Source organism: Oikopleura dioica, chromosome 2, assembly GCF_907165135.1.
Source record: "Oikopleura dioica chromosome 2, OKI2018_I68_1.0, whole genome shotgun sequence".
In the NCBI taxonomy this organism is placed as follows: Eukaryota; Metazoa; Chordata; class Appendicularia; order Copelata; family Oikopleuridae; genus Oikopleura; species Oikopleura dioica.
Window position 1 is genome coordinate 4482158 of NC_137292.1, and position 19010 is coordinate 4501167.

Here is a 19010-nt window from a genome sequence, read left to right on the forward strand (position 1 = left end):
AGGGTTAAATTGGTATCGAGAATCGAGAGTTGAGAAATAGAATTAAAATATTCACGAGTTATTTCGAATAATATATATTAAAACGATAGGAAATTTAAGGGGAAAACCGCGATTTTAACCGCCCGGTTCATCGCGGTTGACCGCGGTTAATGTTTTATTCGACTAGAAATTTTAGTAGAGGTCGATTGATACCCATATTAGGGGAGTTTGAAGGAGAGGGGAAAACCGCGGTTTTAACCACCTGGTTCATCGCGGTTGACCGCGGTTTATGTTTTTTTCGACTAGGAAATAAGTAAAAAGTCAATTGATTCCCACAGAGGTTCGAGCTGACCCCATAATGGAATTTGGCTTTTTCCTTTTTCTAGAAAGTCGCCTCTTTCTGCAGAAAAAGTCGTCCCTTCTCTGCCCCGGTCCACACGTAGCGGATAGCTGGGTCATTCACCGTCGCCAGTCTGTCTGGCTTGGGACCAGTCGTAATGCCAAGCCGGGCAAGGTGACTCCTACAGGACACGAGAGACCCTTAACCAAAAAGAAGGCAGTAAAGAAAAGAATCCTGCAAAGCCGAGTTTTCTCCATTTTCGCAGAGCGTGTATTTGTAAGTAAACATGGTTTTATTTTTCGTCGTGCTATAAAACCGTAAAAATTGAGTAAGAAACGTAAAGAATAAGAGAGAAAGAGACAGGGGGAAGGAAATACGTGAGCGCTGGGCAACGTGAGTAGACAGAGACGAGTCGCCAAGTTCAAGAATTTTCTGTTTTCAAAAAAGAGTGAATTCAATGAAGATTATTTCCTCCGCACGGTGGCGCTTTTTTTAAATGAGCCGAATAACCGGAAATACCAGTTGACCCCTGATATCAATGAAAAAAACGACGTTTTCTGAAAACCTGGATTTACCAAAGACCTTGTTTTACCGAAAAACTGTTTCCCGAATCGGGCGGAAAAAGGGCTTTTGCAAAAATCGTCCGAAAATCTTTCTGTACTTTCCAAGTTATGTTTCCAGAGGATTTTCCGCAACAGCCCTCTTTTTAGCCGGAGGCGGGAAAACAGTTACAGTAAAACAAGGTTTTTGGTAAATCCAGGTTTTCCCAAAACATCGTTTTTTTTCATTGTATGCACTACTGAGGTTAAATAGCACTAATAAAGTCTTTGTTACAGTACTGTCTCGTAGATATTCTGATCCGCGGAGCTGTTTACTGTAAGCTAGGGCTCGCCAAAAAAAAGTCGAGGTCGATTCTCCCCTACGAATTCTGCTTTAAAATGATCCCCGTTCTTTCCTGATTCGAATGATATGTTTATGTCGGGCATAAGTCTTGGGGAAAAAATTCTAGAGCTAGGCAGAAATTCCAGTTTTTGGGACTTCAATCACGTGCCATGACGTCATTTTTCGGAAATTTAAATATTTTTTCAATTTTTCTAGCGTAACTTTTCTTCCTCTTTTCAATAAGCTAATTGAGTTTCTTTTAGAGGTAAAATCAGGATTTTACCCTAAATTTTTTACTCAAAATCCCTGAAATTCACCATTTTTCGGCCTCGTTTCAACCTAGAAAAGCTTTAATATCTCGAGTTCCCCATGCTTTCCCGAGCCGGCAAGGTACTAAAAAGAACCGCAATGCTCTGTTCTATAAGAGTTTTGTCTCATATCTGGGGAGAATCGAAGAAAACTACTGAAAAATATTGAATTACTGATATAAAAATACGTCAATTTTTGATTTTTTCTCAAAAAAGACATTTTTTTCCTAAAAAAATTCTTAAATGGAACCCTAACCAACACTGATTATTAAAGCTCAGACTCTCAGCTTTATTTTTATATCAAAAATTAGTAGATTCGGGAGGGTTTCTTCGTTAATTTTTTCGTTTAAGCCATCAGACCCCCAAAAGAGCCATTTTTATCGAAATTTCGCTCTAAAATTTTTTTGCCTGAGTTTCAGGGTATGGTTATATGGGGAGTTTTGGGTTTTAGAACATGGGGAACAAGAAAAACATAACCACTGGGGACTTCAAAATTTCATGGCGAGCCCTACTGTAAGCATAACTAAAGGAAATCCTCCATCTCTTCAGCGGTTAAAACGTGAGTTGAATGAGACGAGTCGCAAAACCCAAGTTCACGATTTCTCACCTCCAGTCGAACTAAGATAAACGGTGCTAACGAAAGAAAGGGTTTTCATTCCCCTGGGTTTTCACAATGTTCATCTTTATAATGAACCTGTAAAAGCGTTTTACCAGCAGATGGTCTTATGATTACAGGCGTTATGAAACAGACGATTTCGATTTTTATTCTGACGTGAAATATGATCGATGGGCGCTACTGACGTCGTAAGGGAGTAAGGCCCGGGATCTGACTCCCTGAATCTCACCCTTTCTTCTTTTCAAAAATCGAGGGTTTTCAAAAAAACTTCTTTCTTTTTTTCCTCCGTTTTACGTCTTGTATTTACGGCTAGTTGAGTGTTTAGTCGTCGACAATTTTAATCACCTTTTTTGATCACATTGTGACGGAAACTCAGATATTAACGAAATCAGAATACAAAGAAAAAAAAAAGACGAAGAAGCAAGATTTTCAGAAAAGAGAGATCAAGGAAATTCGGGCACAGAAAAAAAGATTTTTATCAGAATCAGCAATTTGTAGGAAAAAAAGTGAAAATTTTATATTTGCCAATTAAATTTTGCAAATGACGTCAATAACGCGAGTGCGGCTTCGATTCCTAGGGTCCGCAAGGAGTTTTTTGAGGGAAAGAGTTGAGGCGTTCTGGAAATAATCGATAATGGTGTTCCATACTGACTTTAACAGAGGTTTTTAATGATACTGTTTGGTGTCTTTTATTATCAATCTATTAATAAAAAAAACCTAAAAAAATAAATTGATTTCGTTAATTTGAGAGGGCCGAATATCGGAATTCGATTTGCTGAAAAATTCATGCAAATTTTTTGATAAGATATCGTCACTTCGTAGTTCTTCGCCTCAATACAGAGCCCTTAATTTGAACTTCAAATTTTGTCTAAGTTAGCCATCAAATCAGTGCAGAACTCAAACTGCATAATTGCGCTCACCCTACGAGGGAACAGCCCTCCGGGCGAGCGTTCTGTGTGTGCACGCCTGCATGTGCTGCATTGGCAAAGTGACGCTACAGGCAGCATTACTCACCGTTCAGAGAATCGCTGATCGCCTTAGGGCAGAAAAAAATAAAAACGTGTGCCCAAAGATAGACTCGGCGAGTCGCATCAGCGCTCTACCCAAGTGAGCCTGCTTCAGACGCGAAGAATGTCACGAGACTTCATTCCGATTTTTAACTTTTGGGCACACCCGACAACGACAAGTCACCTCACTCACCAGCCTACGCCAAGAGTTACTGAACATTTTACGGGACTGTAAGAACAAATTCAAGAAGACAAAAAAGGGCAACTTACTTGAAAATATTTTTTATAATTATTAATTAACAATTATTATTTTTTAATTACAAATCATTCTTGATGGTTTTATCAAATAAGGTGAGATCAGCAACCTGTGTCTAAAACCTGAGTCAGGGTCTGAAAATGATATTTCTGATTTTCAGACCCTGACTCAGGCTTTCTACACAGGTTACCGAGCTAAGCCGTTGAGGTTTTGACTCAAAACTTTTGAGTAAATGTCCTTTATCGCGCCTCTTTTTAACGAAATAACAAGCTATTATTTTATTCGAATAACAAGCTATTATGACTCATTAGTAACATGTCTTTTCAAGTGAGTCCTGCCCAGAAATCACCGACTGCCGAAATCCCTCAGGAAGAATATCCCCATCCCAGGTACTTCCTTATCGCTAGACAAGACCTTTAGACATGCGATAGAATGTGTCTAGATCCGTGTCTGGGTAGAGGGGAAATAGAAATTCCATAATGGAAGGTATTGATTCTTGATCGCTGGTTTGTTTTTCACTCTCGTTTCTGACATTTGCTTTTGCTCCCCAGAACGTAAAGAACGTAATAAAAGAAAGGAACTTCTTAAATTTTCAAATTTTTCAAGATCTCAGAAGATGTTCAGAAGTCAATTTGATTTTTTGGTAAAAGTATTATTTCTTTTCAAAACCATTTTCCATTGTTGATTGAATCAGCTGGTAACTCTAGCTGATTTTCTCAAACTCATCGAATTTTGAAGTTTGAGACAAGTGGGCACCAGTGGCGCCGGTCGGTCTGGGGCCGCTGGGAAACAAACGAGGCTTAATTTTTTTCGCTGGCCAATGCGCTACTGGCTTTAATCTTAGTTGTGCTTAGAGTTAGTCGCCGCGCTCAAGAATTATTTTTTCACTATTTATAGTTCACTTTTTTGTTACTTTGCTGCTATTTCCAGAAAAATGGATAAAAAGAGCTTCTGCAATTAAAAATGACAGGTTTTAAAGTGTAAAATACGGCTAATGAGCTACGTAGAGAGACAATTAAAGAGTCAGCGTGTCAGAATTATTGCGGGAAAGTGTATTTTTAAGGCTAGGGTGGTCGATTTGGCCCAAAGCAGGGCTCATAAACTCTGGACTTGTGAATGCCAGAGTACCCTATGATAGCTTTTAATAAAGATCTATCCTTGATCTTCTGAATTACAGAAGCTTTTTCCGTCATCTCAAGAAAAAAGCCACTTCCGGTGCCTTCAAAGTTGGCATCTCGGCCAAAATCGCGAAAATAGCCCATCTTCAGGGCTCCAAAACTCCAAAGTTTGCATTATGGTCCTATCAGTTCTTACTATTTTTAGATTTCTTAGACCCTAATCTTAAAATTTACAGAAGGTTTTTCTTATTTGATAGTTTTTTCTTTAGAAAATTTTTCAATAAACCAAGGTACCTTTTTTTGACTATTCATTCCTATAAAATCCCCTGCGGGCATAGCCTAGACGCCACAAGCCCTACCCTAAATGAATGTCCTTAGTATTAGCTTTCCAAAAATGTATCATATGCCACTATTGTAAAGGTTTGAAATTTCAAAATATTTGGTTCACTTTCAAAATACACTAATTTTCTGCAGCTTTAGTCGCAATTTCCGGGAGTTCGAGTAGAGATAGCCAAAAAGTGCATAAGGAGTTTTTTGCTCCAAATTTTCTGAGGAAGCCAAAAATGCAGGTCAAAAAAAGAACCTGAGACTTGGCCAAAATCGACCACCCTAGCCTTAACACCTTCGCGCTTGGGCTAAAAATAGCTACGCAAAATATACACTATAAAAAAATCGTTAATAATAAATATCAACAGAAGCGCCAGATTTTCTCATGGCAAAAAACCAATCCAGATTTTTTAGCGCGAAGTGGATAGTCTCTCCCGTCGAATATCGAAGCTCATCGAAGAAAACGAGCGAGTACTAGTTGGCCCGCGCCAGACCCGCCGCCGCAACTCCCTCGGAGTCGAGTCAATAGCCGCCCTAGGCGAAGCTTCAATTCGCGACGAGCTCAAAGCGCCCGGTGGAAAATCGCCCAGGAGGAAGTCTTCTACTGGCTCTCTCTCCAATTCCAGGTGCAAAAACAGTCCGAGAGCAAGCATCAACCTCTATTTAGGCGATCTTCAAGAAGCGGTCCTTGGAGATACGAAGAAAGAATTCTCCAGCTCGGCTACACTCCCTCAAAGTTCAATTCTTCTTTTAGTAGAAGAAACTCCCTGCCGATAGATTGCTCACCAGTTGGGCAAGCTCCGTCTTCTTTCGTAAGTTTTTGCCTATTTTAGACCCTCTTTTGGCTTGAAAACCTGAGTCAGGGTCCTAAAAAGGCGACTTTTCATAAAAGCCTTTCATAACCCTGAGTCAGGTTTTCCACTCAGGCTGGAGAACTTAGGATCCTGTGGTCAATCAAGTTGAAAATTAGAACCATTCTGTTTCTTGTTTATCGTATGCATGTTCCAACAGAGTGATTAATTTGTTGTGTTCAGCGGAGCATTCCGACGGTGCTCACGACTCCCGCGGCGCCCCGGTCTGGCCGCCGTGCTTCGCTCCCCGCCATCTCGGGTGGCTCCTCCGCCTCCTGCCCCATCACCCCGCGCTGCCTTTTAGAGATGCATCAGGAGCCTGAGCTCGGCGCCTCGGCGGCTGCACTCCATCGACCGCAGGAAAGGAGGACACCACCAGAGAACAACTAATAGCCAAAGCATACACAGAGAGCTAGAGTCATTTTTTCTTTTATTTTTCTTTTTAAACTTTCTAACCTCCAAAATGAAGAGATCGAGCGTGATTCAACTGAACCCTGAATTCGAAGCGAGTCGAGATTCGAGGGATTCAAGAGACTCACGGTATTCGATGAGAATGGAAAGGGATGAAATGGACTCGACGGAAGAAGAGATTGACATCGACGTAGTTGGTGAAGATTCGGATAAAGAAGAGGACCAGCCAATTTCGGATGCTCAGGCGAGGATTTTTCAAGCACCATAATTTTTTATGTAATTCGCTCCATGTATATTTATTTTCTCTTGGATTCTTGATTCAACCTGAAAAGTAGATCTACAAAATTTCCCGAACTTCTTTAGTGCTCATAAAAATTCCACAAAAGAAACTCCAAGCCACCCTTAGCCGAAAGCAATCAATTCTCCGCCGCTGGGAAGCAGAAAACGGACTTTCCAAGGCATCGATTCCTCCAGCGTCAAATCATTCTACTGATCATAATGAAAATGGCTCCTCCCGGACCAGCGCTAGAAACACCCCCGAAGCGATGGAAGTCGAGAATCACCCACCCACGATAACGATGCCGCTTCATCCTGCGTTCAGAGAAAGCGCTGGGCAAAAAATCGGAGCTAGAGTCAATGCTGATATTTTTTGCACGATAGAACAGGTAGAATTCTTGCAGAAATAAGCGCTGAGCTAGATTTGTAGATCAAAAAGCAAGCAGCTGCCCAGCGAGAGCTCTTAGCAGAGCAAGGTTCATTCGTCGCCCCGCAGCTCAACGGGGGGCAGCCTGTGATGAGCCACGTGACCCGGAACGACTCGGCGCCAAACGCAGTCGTTCAACTCAAGAAAACCGTCTCGCCCACTCCATCTGATGATCAGGGATCGCAAGAAAATGATGTACAGTCTCTCGAATCGAGTCATGAAATTTACATTAGTTCAGGAAAGCAGACCGTTTCGATGCAACGACTGTGGAGTTGGATTTAGAATTGCTGGTCATTTGACAAGACATTACAAGTCAAGATCTCATCTTACCAAAACCATGACTAGTCCGCCTGCTTCCTCTCCTTCTCCCGTAAGTTGAAAGCTCTTTATTCAAAAAAAAAATGAGCTCGGAAATACCAAAAGTATCCTTCCGGAGGCCGGCTTCTCTAGAAATGATTGATGATGATCGTTCTGATTTCAGGCAGCCAGCGAGGCGTCGTCCTCGATGCAAGCGAGTCCGTGCACGACGCCGAGTCCCGCCAAGTCGCCTCCCATCGCGCCCGAGCACCAAAGCGGCTCCAGACGCTTCAGATGCGACGTGTGTGATATTGGCTTCAGATTCCAGGTACTATTTTATCTTCAAGAATTTTCGCCTTTCCTAGGGGTTTTGAAAAGATACAAAAGAAAGGGAATAAACTTAAGGGTATCAATTTGCTATATTTTTTTGGAAAATAATTTTCAATTTTTCAAAAATATTTTCAGGGCCACCTCGATCGTCATTTGCGTTCAACAACTCATCTTTCCATGGAAGAAGCTGTCCGTCGCAACACGAAAGAAAATTCATAAAACATGCCCTTATTACAAAAAATACGCAAATCAAAAAACCAGCCATAGCAATTTAAGGGTTATCAACCCGTTCATCCAACAATCTGAAAAATCTGTCCGTGCTCACTTTTTTTTTGATATTTTCTACTTTTTTTTCTTGCCATTTCGGCGCTGCTTTTTACGACGTTTTTAAAGTTCACTGTTACTATTGAAATATTAAATCATAATACAGGCTCACTATAAATAAACAGTGTCTTGGAAAGAAGTCATTTGTCAAGTTAGGAAAGAAATCAATTGAAATCAAAATTGGCGAATTTCAAGGGTTTTTCTTCGTTTTAAAATCTCGTCATTAAAATCGGATCATTCACAGGATACCCTCTTTCTCCATGAACAAATGGAGGATTCAGGTAGAAGGGCAAATCTAAAAAAAGCATGATCCCAAAAAAATCATTGGCACGTCCCTGATGTCCTTGAAGCAACTGTATTTGGCTCATTTCTTCCGTTTCGTCCCTAATTTTCTCGATTTCGACAACAAAAGTGCCAAATCGCTATTGCCGTGATAAATATTATTTATAATAATATAAATATATATAAATATATATAATTTGTCTTAAAGACAAAAACGCCACCTAAAAGTACACCGATCCGACTCGTAATCCAGTTGTCTTGTTCATTATCTTCAGTCATTTCGCCTTTATGATCTCTTGAACTACCCCTAAGAACTAGAATTCAGCGAGTTTTTTGGGCAAAGTCATAGAAAATAATCGTCTAAAGTTTATTCTTTATTTTTTGTTGGACCCTTTGTTCGTTTTTCTGAGGAAAAAGGAAAAAAAGATATCATGATGTTCAATTTATTGAGTCAGAAACATACGAAGCAAGTTTTTGTTTAATCGTCAAAATCGCCAATTTATTCATGTACTCATCCAGCTCATTTCTAAGCTCTTGAATGTGCTGCCTCCGTCGAACTGAGATTCTTATCAGACTATTTTTCAATAAATGAACTGGAGAACATCACCTTTTCTTGCTTTTCAAATCTCGAGAGACGGCTCGTTTTTCTTCAATTTGTGTTTCCATGCCGATGGCTTTGTCTGGGTTCAGCCGGTTGTACATAAATGCGAGAAGTGCCATTTTAGATTCAGTAGTGCGCTCACCAGAATCGTCGACGAAATCGTCGCAGTTTCCTGTGATTTCGTACTTGAACTTTGTAACTGAAAAGATACTCAGAATTTTTAAAAATTCAGGTTCGGGCTGGGGTTAGGGTTAGTTTCGTGGTCGATTCGTGGGTTTATCCTTAGAGTCGAAGATAGTCGACAAAAAATGGAAATTCGAGCTCAAATCGGCAATTTTTAATTGATAATAATGATTTTATATTCGAAAATCGAAGTTTCTTTAGTTTTTTTTCCTTGATTTTGAGCTTTTCATTTTTGTTTTCACAAACCTGGAAAATGACAGTACCATTGGTCATATAATGATTGACTTTTAAAAGATCAACAGCAGTTATTATATATATACTCGTAATTGATCTTAACCTCTGAACCTGAAAGCTGTGGAGGAAAAAGAAGCAATAATTAGAAATACAGCTCTCTTCATTTCATGCACTGGGTTCTGAATCTATTTGAATCGTAGGAAATCAGGTATCGACCACTTCTTTTCAAGTAGCGCACACTTTATCTATTTAACACTAGCAGGATGTCACAACAAATTCACTCTCTTACTCGCGAAAAACATCAATAAATTCATGGCCAAAATGATAAATGGTACCCTTTCAATTTTTTGAAAAAAAAATATGCAGTTTAGAGTCGACCTTAGTCAGAAATCAATTTTATTAAGTGACATTTGCGCTCATAAATTTATCTTGGATTTTCCTCGAAGAGAGCAGCAATCTTGCTAAGAGAATATGAAAAGACTGTCCTTTATATTGTTACTTGCAAATAATGCAAGTTCTCTAGAATATGCAAATCCTGATTGTTCATAAGTCGTGAAGACTCAGATTATTTTTTAAGTCATTATTTATATTCAAGTGCAGCAGACCTCGATCTTGCACGTGAATGTGAGAAAATTTGTAATGATGAGGCGATCATGTGCTTGGATCAATGTCCAAGTTGTCAACGACAATGTACTGCTGAGTATCTAGGTATAATTGGGTTCTTTTTTCTTTTTTATTTTATCAATAAGACTGCTCCGATTCTTGTCCTTGCTATGACTACTGTTACAATGGCTGTGATGGCTGCGAAAATATAATCTGCCAAAACTGCTTAGAAAACGGAAACAACCAAGTCTACTTCGAGCAATGTATTTCAAAAGCTTCCGTAACACTTGATTCTTGCACAAAAAACTGCACGTTAGAGAAAACATGCCACGATGATTGTCTTTACAAATATGCAATTGATTCTCAGCTTTGCCCCTGTATGAAAAATTGTCCTGAAGGATGTCCCTGTAAGAATGGATTTGGATGCGAGAGAGAAATAACAGTGATGTGCCAAGCTTCGGAAAATAATTATAATGTCGAAAACGTGACAATTGTAGATATCGCATATTCAATATCTGAATCAGGACAAAATCTGGTGAGCCATTTCTGATAGCATAAGAAACAATCTCTTAATTTAAGGGCCATAAATTTATTGCTTCACCGATTGAAGGATCAATAAAAATTTTGGATGGATCTGGCCACGCTCTTTTAAATGGAGAAATTTATTTCTTTGGGGAGATCATGATCCTTATCAAATCGCAAAATTAGTCGGATGCGCCATTACAAAAACATCAAATCGTCTGAACAATGTGTTTCATTCACTTTATGGATCCCATACAACAGTTTTAAGTGCAAATGAAGAAGTGGTTATTTGCCAGGGAGCAACTTTCACACCAAAGCATCTTATTTATGGAACAAACGATTGCGAATCATTCAATGGAAAAACAGGAACTAAGATTCCCAGTACTTTGGCAGGCCATACCGGCGGATGTATGGCAAATTATCAAAATGAAGCTACTATAATTGGATCACCAGTACTCGTTGAGAGTTTATCTTTGAGGTATAATGAGTAATATTTTTGGAAAGACTTTGTTCGCGTTTTACTAACTAAAATCAGGAAAATAATTTGTAATAAGTGGTTGGAGGTTCCTGGAGAATTTTCCTTACGGGTTTATTGCTGGCCATAGTTGTGCGTCTGTTGATGGAAATGTTGTTGTTGCAGGTGGACTTTTAACTGACACCAATTTGGAGACCCTCGATTTTGACAATGTGTTTTTGCTCAAAGGTGGAGAATGGTTTGTTATCGGAAAATTACTATCGGTAGGAAACAAAATCACCTAAAATTGAACATAAACTTCAGAAAAATTTATATTCTTCAATGTTTGTCCTCGGTCATCAGATCTTTATTGTCAGTGGACTTGGAAATGATGAAAAGTATGTTGTGCTTGAAATTTTCTCCTTCGCATTCCATTAGAGTAAAATTAACAAATTAAATTAAAAATCATGTTTCAGTCAAACAGTTGAGCGTTTTGAATTGAAAGGAGATTCCGTCATTACGTCCGAGATTATGAACGAACACAGCGGAGCTTGCCTACGACCTGTTCTTTTCGAATCCTTACCAAATGAGTGCAGAGAGCCATGTCAAAACTTTTGTTACGCTTATCCTTGAATTATAAATTTATCAGAAATATCAAAAATTTTTTGATTGTTTAAAGTGTGAGAAATGCATAAATGTTGATCTTTAGTTTTTGTGGCAATTGAGCTGTGTTAATGAGCGCCTGATTAAGCAGTTTAATTGCAGCGCGGATTACCCGTCGCCAGGCGATCAAACACAGCTTCGTTGCATATATCGATGTAATTAGGATTGCTCCTGGGATTTCACCTTTCAAGGAACTCTTTTCCTCCGCCTCCAATTCGATTATAAAAGATTTTCCTTGCTATCAAATGGTATGAGAGATACATGAGCATCAGACAGAACGATGGATAGGAAGGAGTTTTTTTAGTTTTGAAGACATAGAAGAGAATTTTTAAAAGCATATGAAAACTCTTGTAAAGACGACTGTCTGTAATAAGCCAAACTCAGTCGATCCCATTTCAAGATAATGGCGATCATCAGCTCAAGGTACGTCCGACAATCACTTCTTTTCTGAATTGCTCTAGAATCTCGTGACTCCAGCGCTAATCATCAACCTGATCGCATTATGCGTAAATATTCCACAATTCATGACATGGTATCCGTGGCTGTTTTACCTGACGATGACAGTCGATGTTTTTTGCTTCATAATTTTGTCTGTTGATCTTGTCCATCGATACAAGCTTGCCTCGAGATCGAACCAGATGACGGAAGGTCCGAGGCTAAAGAAGATGTTTTTCTTTGATGTTTTTCTCACTGTTCTGATTCTTCTATCGGCTTTGCTTCAGGAAGGGCTCTAGAAAAGAAAAGATTATTCCTCGTCATTCTTAAGAGCAAATGAAGGGAGTTGAGCTCGTGGATAAACTTCTAGCAGAAGAAAAACGACCAGTTGAAGATGAAATTTCAAAGAAATACTTTTTCAAATTCATCCGGCGAACAATCCGCGCTCCACGCCCTGGGCTCATGATTTGGATTTGGCGAAACTGCACTCCTCTCCGCTTACCCCAGTCATCTTATAATCTGATTGTCAAAAAAGCGGGCCAGCAAATTTGGGGCGTAACGCTGTTTTTGCTTTTCTTTCTTGTTTTCTATGGAATACTTGGCGTTCAATTATTTGGCAATTTTGAGTACCATTGTGTTCGAAGAAAATCAAATCGAGGAGAGAGTCAAGAAAAGTATTTCAAACGACTTTTGGAAGGAGATGTTTCGTATGGAGATCTTGCCATTCCTGATCGCCACTGCAGCCCTTTCGCCAAGCTTGGAGAACAAGGGTCCTGCCCGCCAAAGCTCACCTGCCAGAAACTTGGCCTTAACGCAACTCAACGAGGCTGCACCGGCTTTGAAAACATCATCACATCCGTCAAGACCGTCTACGAAGCTGCTAGTCAGGAAGGGTGGATCTATTTGATGTACAATACCACAGATGCGTATCCGGTTTGGCACGGCTATGTTTACTTTATTTCCATGATTTTCTTCCTTGCTTGGCTCGTCAAAAACGTTTTCATTGCAGTTGTCATCGAGACGTTTGCGGAGATCCGAGTTCAGCTGAACAACATCTGGGGCAGCTCTAGAAGGGGAAAAACGGATTCGGTTGGCCCAACTCCCGCCGAGTATGAACGTGCAGGAGGTGTCAGGCCGAGTGAAGGAGATGCAAGGGACCACGCCGCCGGTGTTCACTCCTGCAGAGACTGCTCCTGGGCCAAAGTTGGAGCAAGTCTCGGTGTGAAACCTTGAGTAAACATAAACTGGGGGCATCTTGAGCCAGAGATCATGATCAAGCTTCGCCTGGATGATCTTCAAAAATGAAGATTTGGAAGACAGCAAAAATGGAATTTTCTGAAAAATTATCATCTAGGGTAAAATTTATCGCTGATCACGATAATGAAGTCGTTTTTTGTTATTACTGTCAAAAATTCAAGATGAATCTCGCTCTCGAGTATCCAGATCTTGATCGACAGGCCCCTCTTGTTCGTAAATTCAGCTAGAAGAAATCGTTTGTTGACCACTGAATTTGTACCGGGATGAAAGAAACTGATTCTGGTGATGTTCATCTTTGGGCCATTTTCTCTCGAATGCTTTTCTTCTCAACGGCGTCTTTGACCTGTGCGCCCCAATGTCATAACAATATCATAGTTACTTTCAAACCGGAAGTAATTAAGATTGTTACTTTGATTCAAGCAGCTGATAATAATTGGAAGTGATCTATTTCGAAAATTTATCATCAAAAGACCTTAACGATAGCGCCATCAGAATCAGTATCAAATTTTACGCTGTCATGGAAGTTTTCAGAGAATTCTAATTCTGAGTCTTCCATATTTTCAGTTTTGAAGATCATCCAAGCTAAGCTTGATCATGATCTCTGGCTCAAAATGCCCCCAGTTTATGTTTACTCAAGGTTTCACACCGAGACTTGCTCAAGCTTGGGCCCAGGAGCAGTCTCTGCAGGAGTGCACACCGGCGGCGTGGTCCCTTGCATCTCCTTCACTCGGCCTGACACCTCCTGCACGTTCTCACTCAGCGGGAGTTGGGCCAACCGAATCCGTTGTCACCCCTCTAGAACCCAAATCGAGGAGAAACCTCGGCAGCCAGTTTTACACGCGGTGGGGCCAGATATGACAACTCTAGAACTAGTCGACGACGATGAAAATGACGATGATCATCCTTCTTCGCTTTCGCGTTTTCGCATCTTTCGTCATTTGAAATTTCGCGCTCGGACACTCGACAGTAAGTGGTTCAAGCGATCGATGATGGCGATGGTGAGCTGTTCAGTCATGATGGCGGGATATTATGACACGACAGAGTGGAAAGAAGAAACTGACAGAATTCGGGTTGGTTTGGAATGTTTTTTCGTCATTGTTTTCCTGATCGAAGCGCTGGTGAAAATCAAATTTCTTGGCTGGAATTACTACATGAAATTCAGCCTTCATCGATACGAGCTTTTTCTGGTGATCATCGGAACAGTTGGTCTTCCTCTTTCCCGACTTCAAGCTTGGTCCCCTTATTTTCGCTGCGTTCCTGTTCTCCGAACTCCTCGATTGATCCGCGTTTCAAGCCGTTTAGAATGTTTCATCGCGAAGATCTTCGGCCCAGGGAAGAAGATGGTCCTCTTACTTGCTGGAAGTCTTTCGATTATTCTCTGCATGGCAATGGTTTCTATGCAGCTTTTTGCTACAGACACTTGCGAGCCTCTTTCGACAGAACTTCATCGAAACCATTTTTGCGATTTTCCAAGAGCGGCGATGGCCATGTTTCAGATTTTGACGCAGGAAGATTGGGTTGATGTGATGAATCATACGAGCTCTGGAACTTCACAGCCCTTTGTCATCATGTATTTTATTTTCTACCATTTCTTCGCCACAACAGTTTTACTCTCTGTTTTCGTCGCCGTCATCCTAGACAACCTCGAGCTCGAAGAAGAATTGAAAAAGATCAAACAATTGAAAATGCGACAGATTTCTGCCGACAAAGGCGAAAAACTACCATGGAGAATCCAGCTCTTCAATCGTTTTCCGAATCGGCCTCAAATGGTCGAGTCAGCAGCACAAGTTGGAATCAAGCTTCGGGCTTCAGTGCTCGCTTCGTTTATTGAGCGGGAGAATGCAACTCCTCTTGATCAGGTTGGTTTTTCCCGATAGGGTCTTGACAAGAGTTCTTTAGATGAGTGTTCACCGAAACAAGAACAATAAAAGAAAAGTCAAGTCGACAGGCGATCCGATCAAAGACATCATCAACAACGAAATCAACAGAAGACTTCTAATTGGAAGACGAATGGAAGAAGCAAATCAGCAAGCTCGTCAACTCTTCCGCGCGGGATCGAATCTCAAATCCTCCGAACTGACCGAGCCAAGCGCGAATATATCCCGCCAAGCTCCTCAACACCGCAGTACGAATTTCCAACTTCCTGCTTCGGCTGACAATCTCCGCTTACTCCACCATCGAGCGAAAGAAGCGCGAAACAGAAAAGCGAGAATCCTCCGAGAGCTTGAAGAAAATCATCCGTTTTTCGACAAGCCGCTTTTTATCATCCCTCGACACGGGAAATTCAGAAACTTTTGCAAAAATCTCGTCGATGCTCAATACAACGCGAGGGACAAAATTTCAGTCGGGTCGGGTTATTTCTCCATTGGAGGCTTCTCGTTGTTGGAGCTGATTGCGTTGATTCCGTATATTGATTGGTTTATGCTTTTCATGACGATTGTATCGACATTGTTTATGCTTACGGAAAACCATCAAAACCGACTCATTGACAGAAATAATTTGGAATTACGATTGATGGAGTGGATATTCTTGACATGCATGACATTGGAGCTTGGAATCAAGGCCTGCGCAAAGGGATTGATTTTCACTCCGAATGCGATTCTAGCGAGCGCTGGTGGTGTGATCGACCTACTCGTCTGGATCGGGAGCATTGGAACAATTTTCCTCCCTGAGCATGTTTCATCCCCCTCCTTCGGCTACAAGCTCCTCTGTCTACGGTGCCTAAGACCTGTGAGAATTTTTAAACTTCTCCCTCCAGTTCGAAAAGTTGCAAAAGAATGCCTCTCTGGATGGAAAGAAATTCTCATGGTTAGTGTCATTCTTTCCGTGTTGCTTTTTGTCTTTGCTGCTTTTGGTGTCGTGCTCTTTGGAGATGGAAAATTGAAGAAATGCAACGATTTCACGATACATAGCGAGGCAAATTGCACCGGCTTCTTTTTCCAAAAAATTCTAGTTTCGAATGAGCTGCATTTGAATAACGACATCAATCCGAGAAAACTAATGGTGCCAAGGGCCTTTGTTAGCCCGCGAAATTTCAACTTCGACACGATGGAGAACTCAATGCTGACGCTCTTTGAAGTCTTGAGCCTCAAGGGTTGGGTAGAAGTGCGAGATGTGATGATTAACCGCATCGAGCCATGGTGGGTTCCGCTGATTTATATCCATATTTTTGCCATCCTCGGTTGGCTTATCGGGCTCACGCTCTTCATCGGCGTCGTCGTGGCGAACTACAACGAGAACAAAGGAACCGCTCTTCTGACTGTTGATCAGCGACGCTGGGAAGATCTCTCCCGTCGGCTGAGGATCGTCCAACCTCTTCATCAGCCACCACGTCCAGAAGACGAAGGCGTTCGTGCCCGATGCTACGACATTTCGCAGCACACGACTTTCAAGAGGACCATTGCTTTTTGCGTTCTAGCGAATTCTTTTCTCCTTTCGCTCAAATGGGAAGGTGATGAAGCGAAATTCCTCGCCTGTGGACATTGCGCTATTTCCGTCATTTTCATTCTAGAAGTGATCATCAAGCTGATTGGAATGGGATTCAAGGGCATGTGCGAGAGCTTTCGAAATTTAGCGGACATGTGCATGGCGGTTCTATCCATTCCCTGGATGATTGTTTATATTGTCACTTATGAGACGCCAGGGATTTTGCCAGAAACTGGAAAGGAGCTGGCCATTTCTCATGCTCCATTCAATGCTACTTCAGGTGCAATTAGCACGATGGATTGGTGGAGAGAGTCGAACTACAAATATGGAGTGACGCTGATCTTATTTCGATTTTTGTTTATTTGTGGCAAACATGTAAGTTCTTTTTAATTTTTAAAACATTTAATTTCTTCAGAATACGCTGAAAAATCTGATCATGACGATCGCGGTCTCTGTCTACAAATCCTTCTTTATCATTCTCGCCATGTTCCTCCTTCTCTTGTGCTACTCTCTCTTGGGAGTCCTGCACTTCGGAAGCGTCAAATACGGCGAAATGGTCAATCGACACGCCAACTTTCAAAGCGGTCCCCGAGCAGTCATCACTCTCTTTCGAATCGTCACCGGAGAAGACTGGAATAAAATCATGCACGACTGTATGGCCGAAAAATACTGCTATCCGTCGGGCAATCGGGATTATTGGTTGGGAAATTGCGGCAGCTACGCGTCGTCGCTGTTCTTTTTCTGCTCGTTTTATGTCATTATTGCGTATATTATGCTGAACTTATTGGTGGCTATTATTGTGGAGAACTTCTCCTTGTTCTATTCGGCTGAAGATGATACCGGAATGCTCTCACAGAATGACATTAGAGTCTATCAGGTGCATTTACTTGATTTTTCTCTTGAAATTTTCCTTTTCTAAGCAAACTTGGAACATAATCGACATCAAACGAAAAGGCCAAATTCGAGTCAAATACCAAGTTCGTCTTCTACTTCGGCTTCTTCGCTTCCGACTGACTGTAAATATCCAGGACAGGTTACTGTTCAAGCACATGTGTTGTGAGCTAGAACAAACATGTCGCTCGGAAATGGTGTCTTTTTATGAAGTTTTGATGATGATTGCTTACCGTTCAGTGGACATAAGGAAATCCCTGCAGCTGGAAGAATTGATCCAGCGAGAACAGCTTGAAGCTACCATCGTTAAGGTTTTAGAAGAAGCTAGAAATGCTTCAATTCAATTAAGAAAGATCTTTTTAAAGCCGATTAAAGACGAAGAAGTAGCAAAAGAAACGATCAAAAACTGGCTCGAGCGCTGCGTAAGAAGAAAACGAGTCCATCGAAAATCGACTGGAAAGTTCGAACATCCCAACGCTCGAAATATCGATAACGTCCAGCGACCAGTAATTGTCGAGAGCTGTTCGAGCCCCAGTGGAATGGATCAGCTGTCGCGACAAGAAAGTGTTGATGGGGAACGACCAAAATTGTACCGACAAGAGTCTTTGGCGATTTCTGGCGACTCTGTCGAAGCGAATTGGATAATCAAGAATCCGTTTCAAGGGCGACCTCCTCCGCCACCAATTCCGACTGATATTTCTGATTGGTTCAATAATTTGAACTTTGACGATATTTAAAAATTAATAAATTTATATGTATACATGTACCCTCCCCGCTATCTATCATCTTCGAACTATCGATAATTTTTTTTGTTTGTGAATTTATTTACAGTATATAAATAGCAGCAATGCTCGTAAAATATTGATAAAATGCATTTCTATATTGCACGGCAGCGGGCCATCCTTTGGCGTAATTGAATGTCACGTGCATATATTGTCGACTCTGACGGTTTCGCTTTGCTCTTATTGATGACAAATCGCAGGAGACCCGGCCAGTCGACGGCGAGCTGAACATAAACTTCATCCTTTGTGACCTGCTTTCTCATTCATTTTTAAAAGCTGATGTCAATTTTTGCAAAATTGAGCTCTTTTTGGATAAAAACTATCCGAAAAACGCCGAATAATTGATTTTCAGATCATAAACTGACACTTCTGATTGGTAGTCATCAAAAGGTTTCGGCAATTATGAAGTTTAATTTATGATAAAGGTCAGTTTCGATCAATTTTTGTTAAAAAATTCCAGATTATTTATCAGCGACTCATTTTCTGGCTTACCCAAATAATCGAAAAAAATAAACAGGCAAACGGAATTCCCAAAAACAGCAGGGCAGTAACTGATGCAGCATTTGAATCTTGAGACGAGCTAAAATCAAAGGTTAATTTCAGATTCGTTGAAGAAAGTCGGATTCTAAGAACCTTAGCTGTTTCTTTCTCAGCGACCAATTTAGGTCTTTCCTGTAAAATGCTGGGTTGAAATCTCTTTGAAAAGGGCGTTTTAGAAAATCGTTTTTTCGCTAACTACTGCAAAAAATTAGGTGCGCGACATGATTCTGTATTGAGAGCTCTCAGGGCTGGAACTACAGTTCTTGAGGGAGTTTTGATAACTTTGCATATTTAAATTGCTGGAACATGTTCCACTTTCGACTTCCGAATTTAAGCTTTTGAAGAGCCTTTTTAGGTTATCGTACTGACATCCTCATTTTCAGGGTGA

At 40.9% G+C, this 19010-nt stretch overlaps 2 protein-coding genes and 1 long non-coding RNA gene across 4 annotated transcripts; all 3 read left to right on the plus strand.

Annotated features, from left to right (window-relative positions):
- The first annotated feature begins 362 nt into the window (after positions 1 to 362).
- Positions 363 to 5323, plus strand: LOC145696746 (uncharacterized). Its single transcript, XR_014133823.1, has 3 exons — positions 363 to 595; positions 3717 to 3777; positions 5248 to 5323. It is a non-coding gene; the product is annotated as an uncharacterized LOC145696746 (long non-coding RNA).
- A 773-nt stretch (positions 5324 to 6096) lies between these two features.
- LOC145696745 (uncharacterized) lies at positions 6097 to 7646 on the plus strand. Of its 2 annotated transcripts, none has more exons than XM_081773830.1 (6): positions 6097 to 6334; positions 6477 to 6760; positions 6802 to 6993; positions 7037 to 7168; positions 7280 to 7423; positions 7561 to 7646. In XM_081773830.1, the coding sequence occupies exons 1-6, from the start codon at positions 6148 to 6150 to the stop codon at positions 7642 to 7644; spliced, it is 1023 nt and encodes a 340-aa protein (XP_081629956.1). In that variant the 5' UTR covers positions 6097 to 6147; the 3' UTR covers positions 7645 to 7646. The 2 variants fall into 2 exon arrangements, with proteins under 2 accessions (XP_081629956.1, XP_081629955.1); XM_081773829.1 differs by having other exon boundaries at positions 6098 to 6339; positions 6482 to 6760.
- Positions 7647 to 12170: 4524 nt separating this feature from the next.
- LOC145700594 (sodium leak channel NALCN-like) lies at positions 12171 to 18037 on the plus strand. Its single transcript, XM_081777889.1, has 7 exons — positions 12171 to 12945; positions 13548 to 14842; positions 14883 to 16621; positions 16718 to 16784; positions 16825 to 17286; positions 17330 to 17605; positions 17666 to 18037. Exons 1-7 carry the CDS (start codon positions 12189 to 12191, stop codon positions 18035 to 18037), a joined length of 4968 nt encoding a protein of 1655 aa, XP_081634015.1. The 5' UTR covers positions 12171 to 12188.
- The last annotated feature ends 973 nt before the right edge of the window (positions 18038 to 19010 follow it).

Bases quoted from the DNA above. Each gene is read 5' to 3' on its own strand.
- LOC145696745 (XM_081773830.1), top strand. From the start codon at position 6,148: ATGAAGAGATCGAGCGTGATTCAACTGAACCCTGAATTCGAAGCGAGT. The intron at 6,761-6,801 runs GTAGAATTCTTG...CTAGATTTGTAG, and splicing joins TTTTTTGCACGATAGAACAG to ATCAAAAAGCAAGCAGCTGC. The intron at 7,424-7,560 runs GTACTATTTTAT...AAATATTTTCAG, and splicing joins ATATTGGCTTCAGATTCCAG to GGCCACCTCGATCGTCATTT.
- LOC145700594 (XM_081777889.1), top strand. From the start codon at position 12,189: ATGATTTGGATTTGGCGAAACTGCACTCCTCTCCGCTTACCCCAGTCA. The intron at 14,843-14,882 runs GTTGGTTTTTCC...AGAGTTCTTTAG, and splicing joins ATGCAACTCCTCTTGATCAG to ATGAGTGTTCACCGAAACAA. The intron at 17,287-17,329 runs GTGCATTTACTT...TCCTTTTCTAAG, and splicing joins ATGACATTAGAGTCTATCAG to CAAACTTGGAACATAATCGA.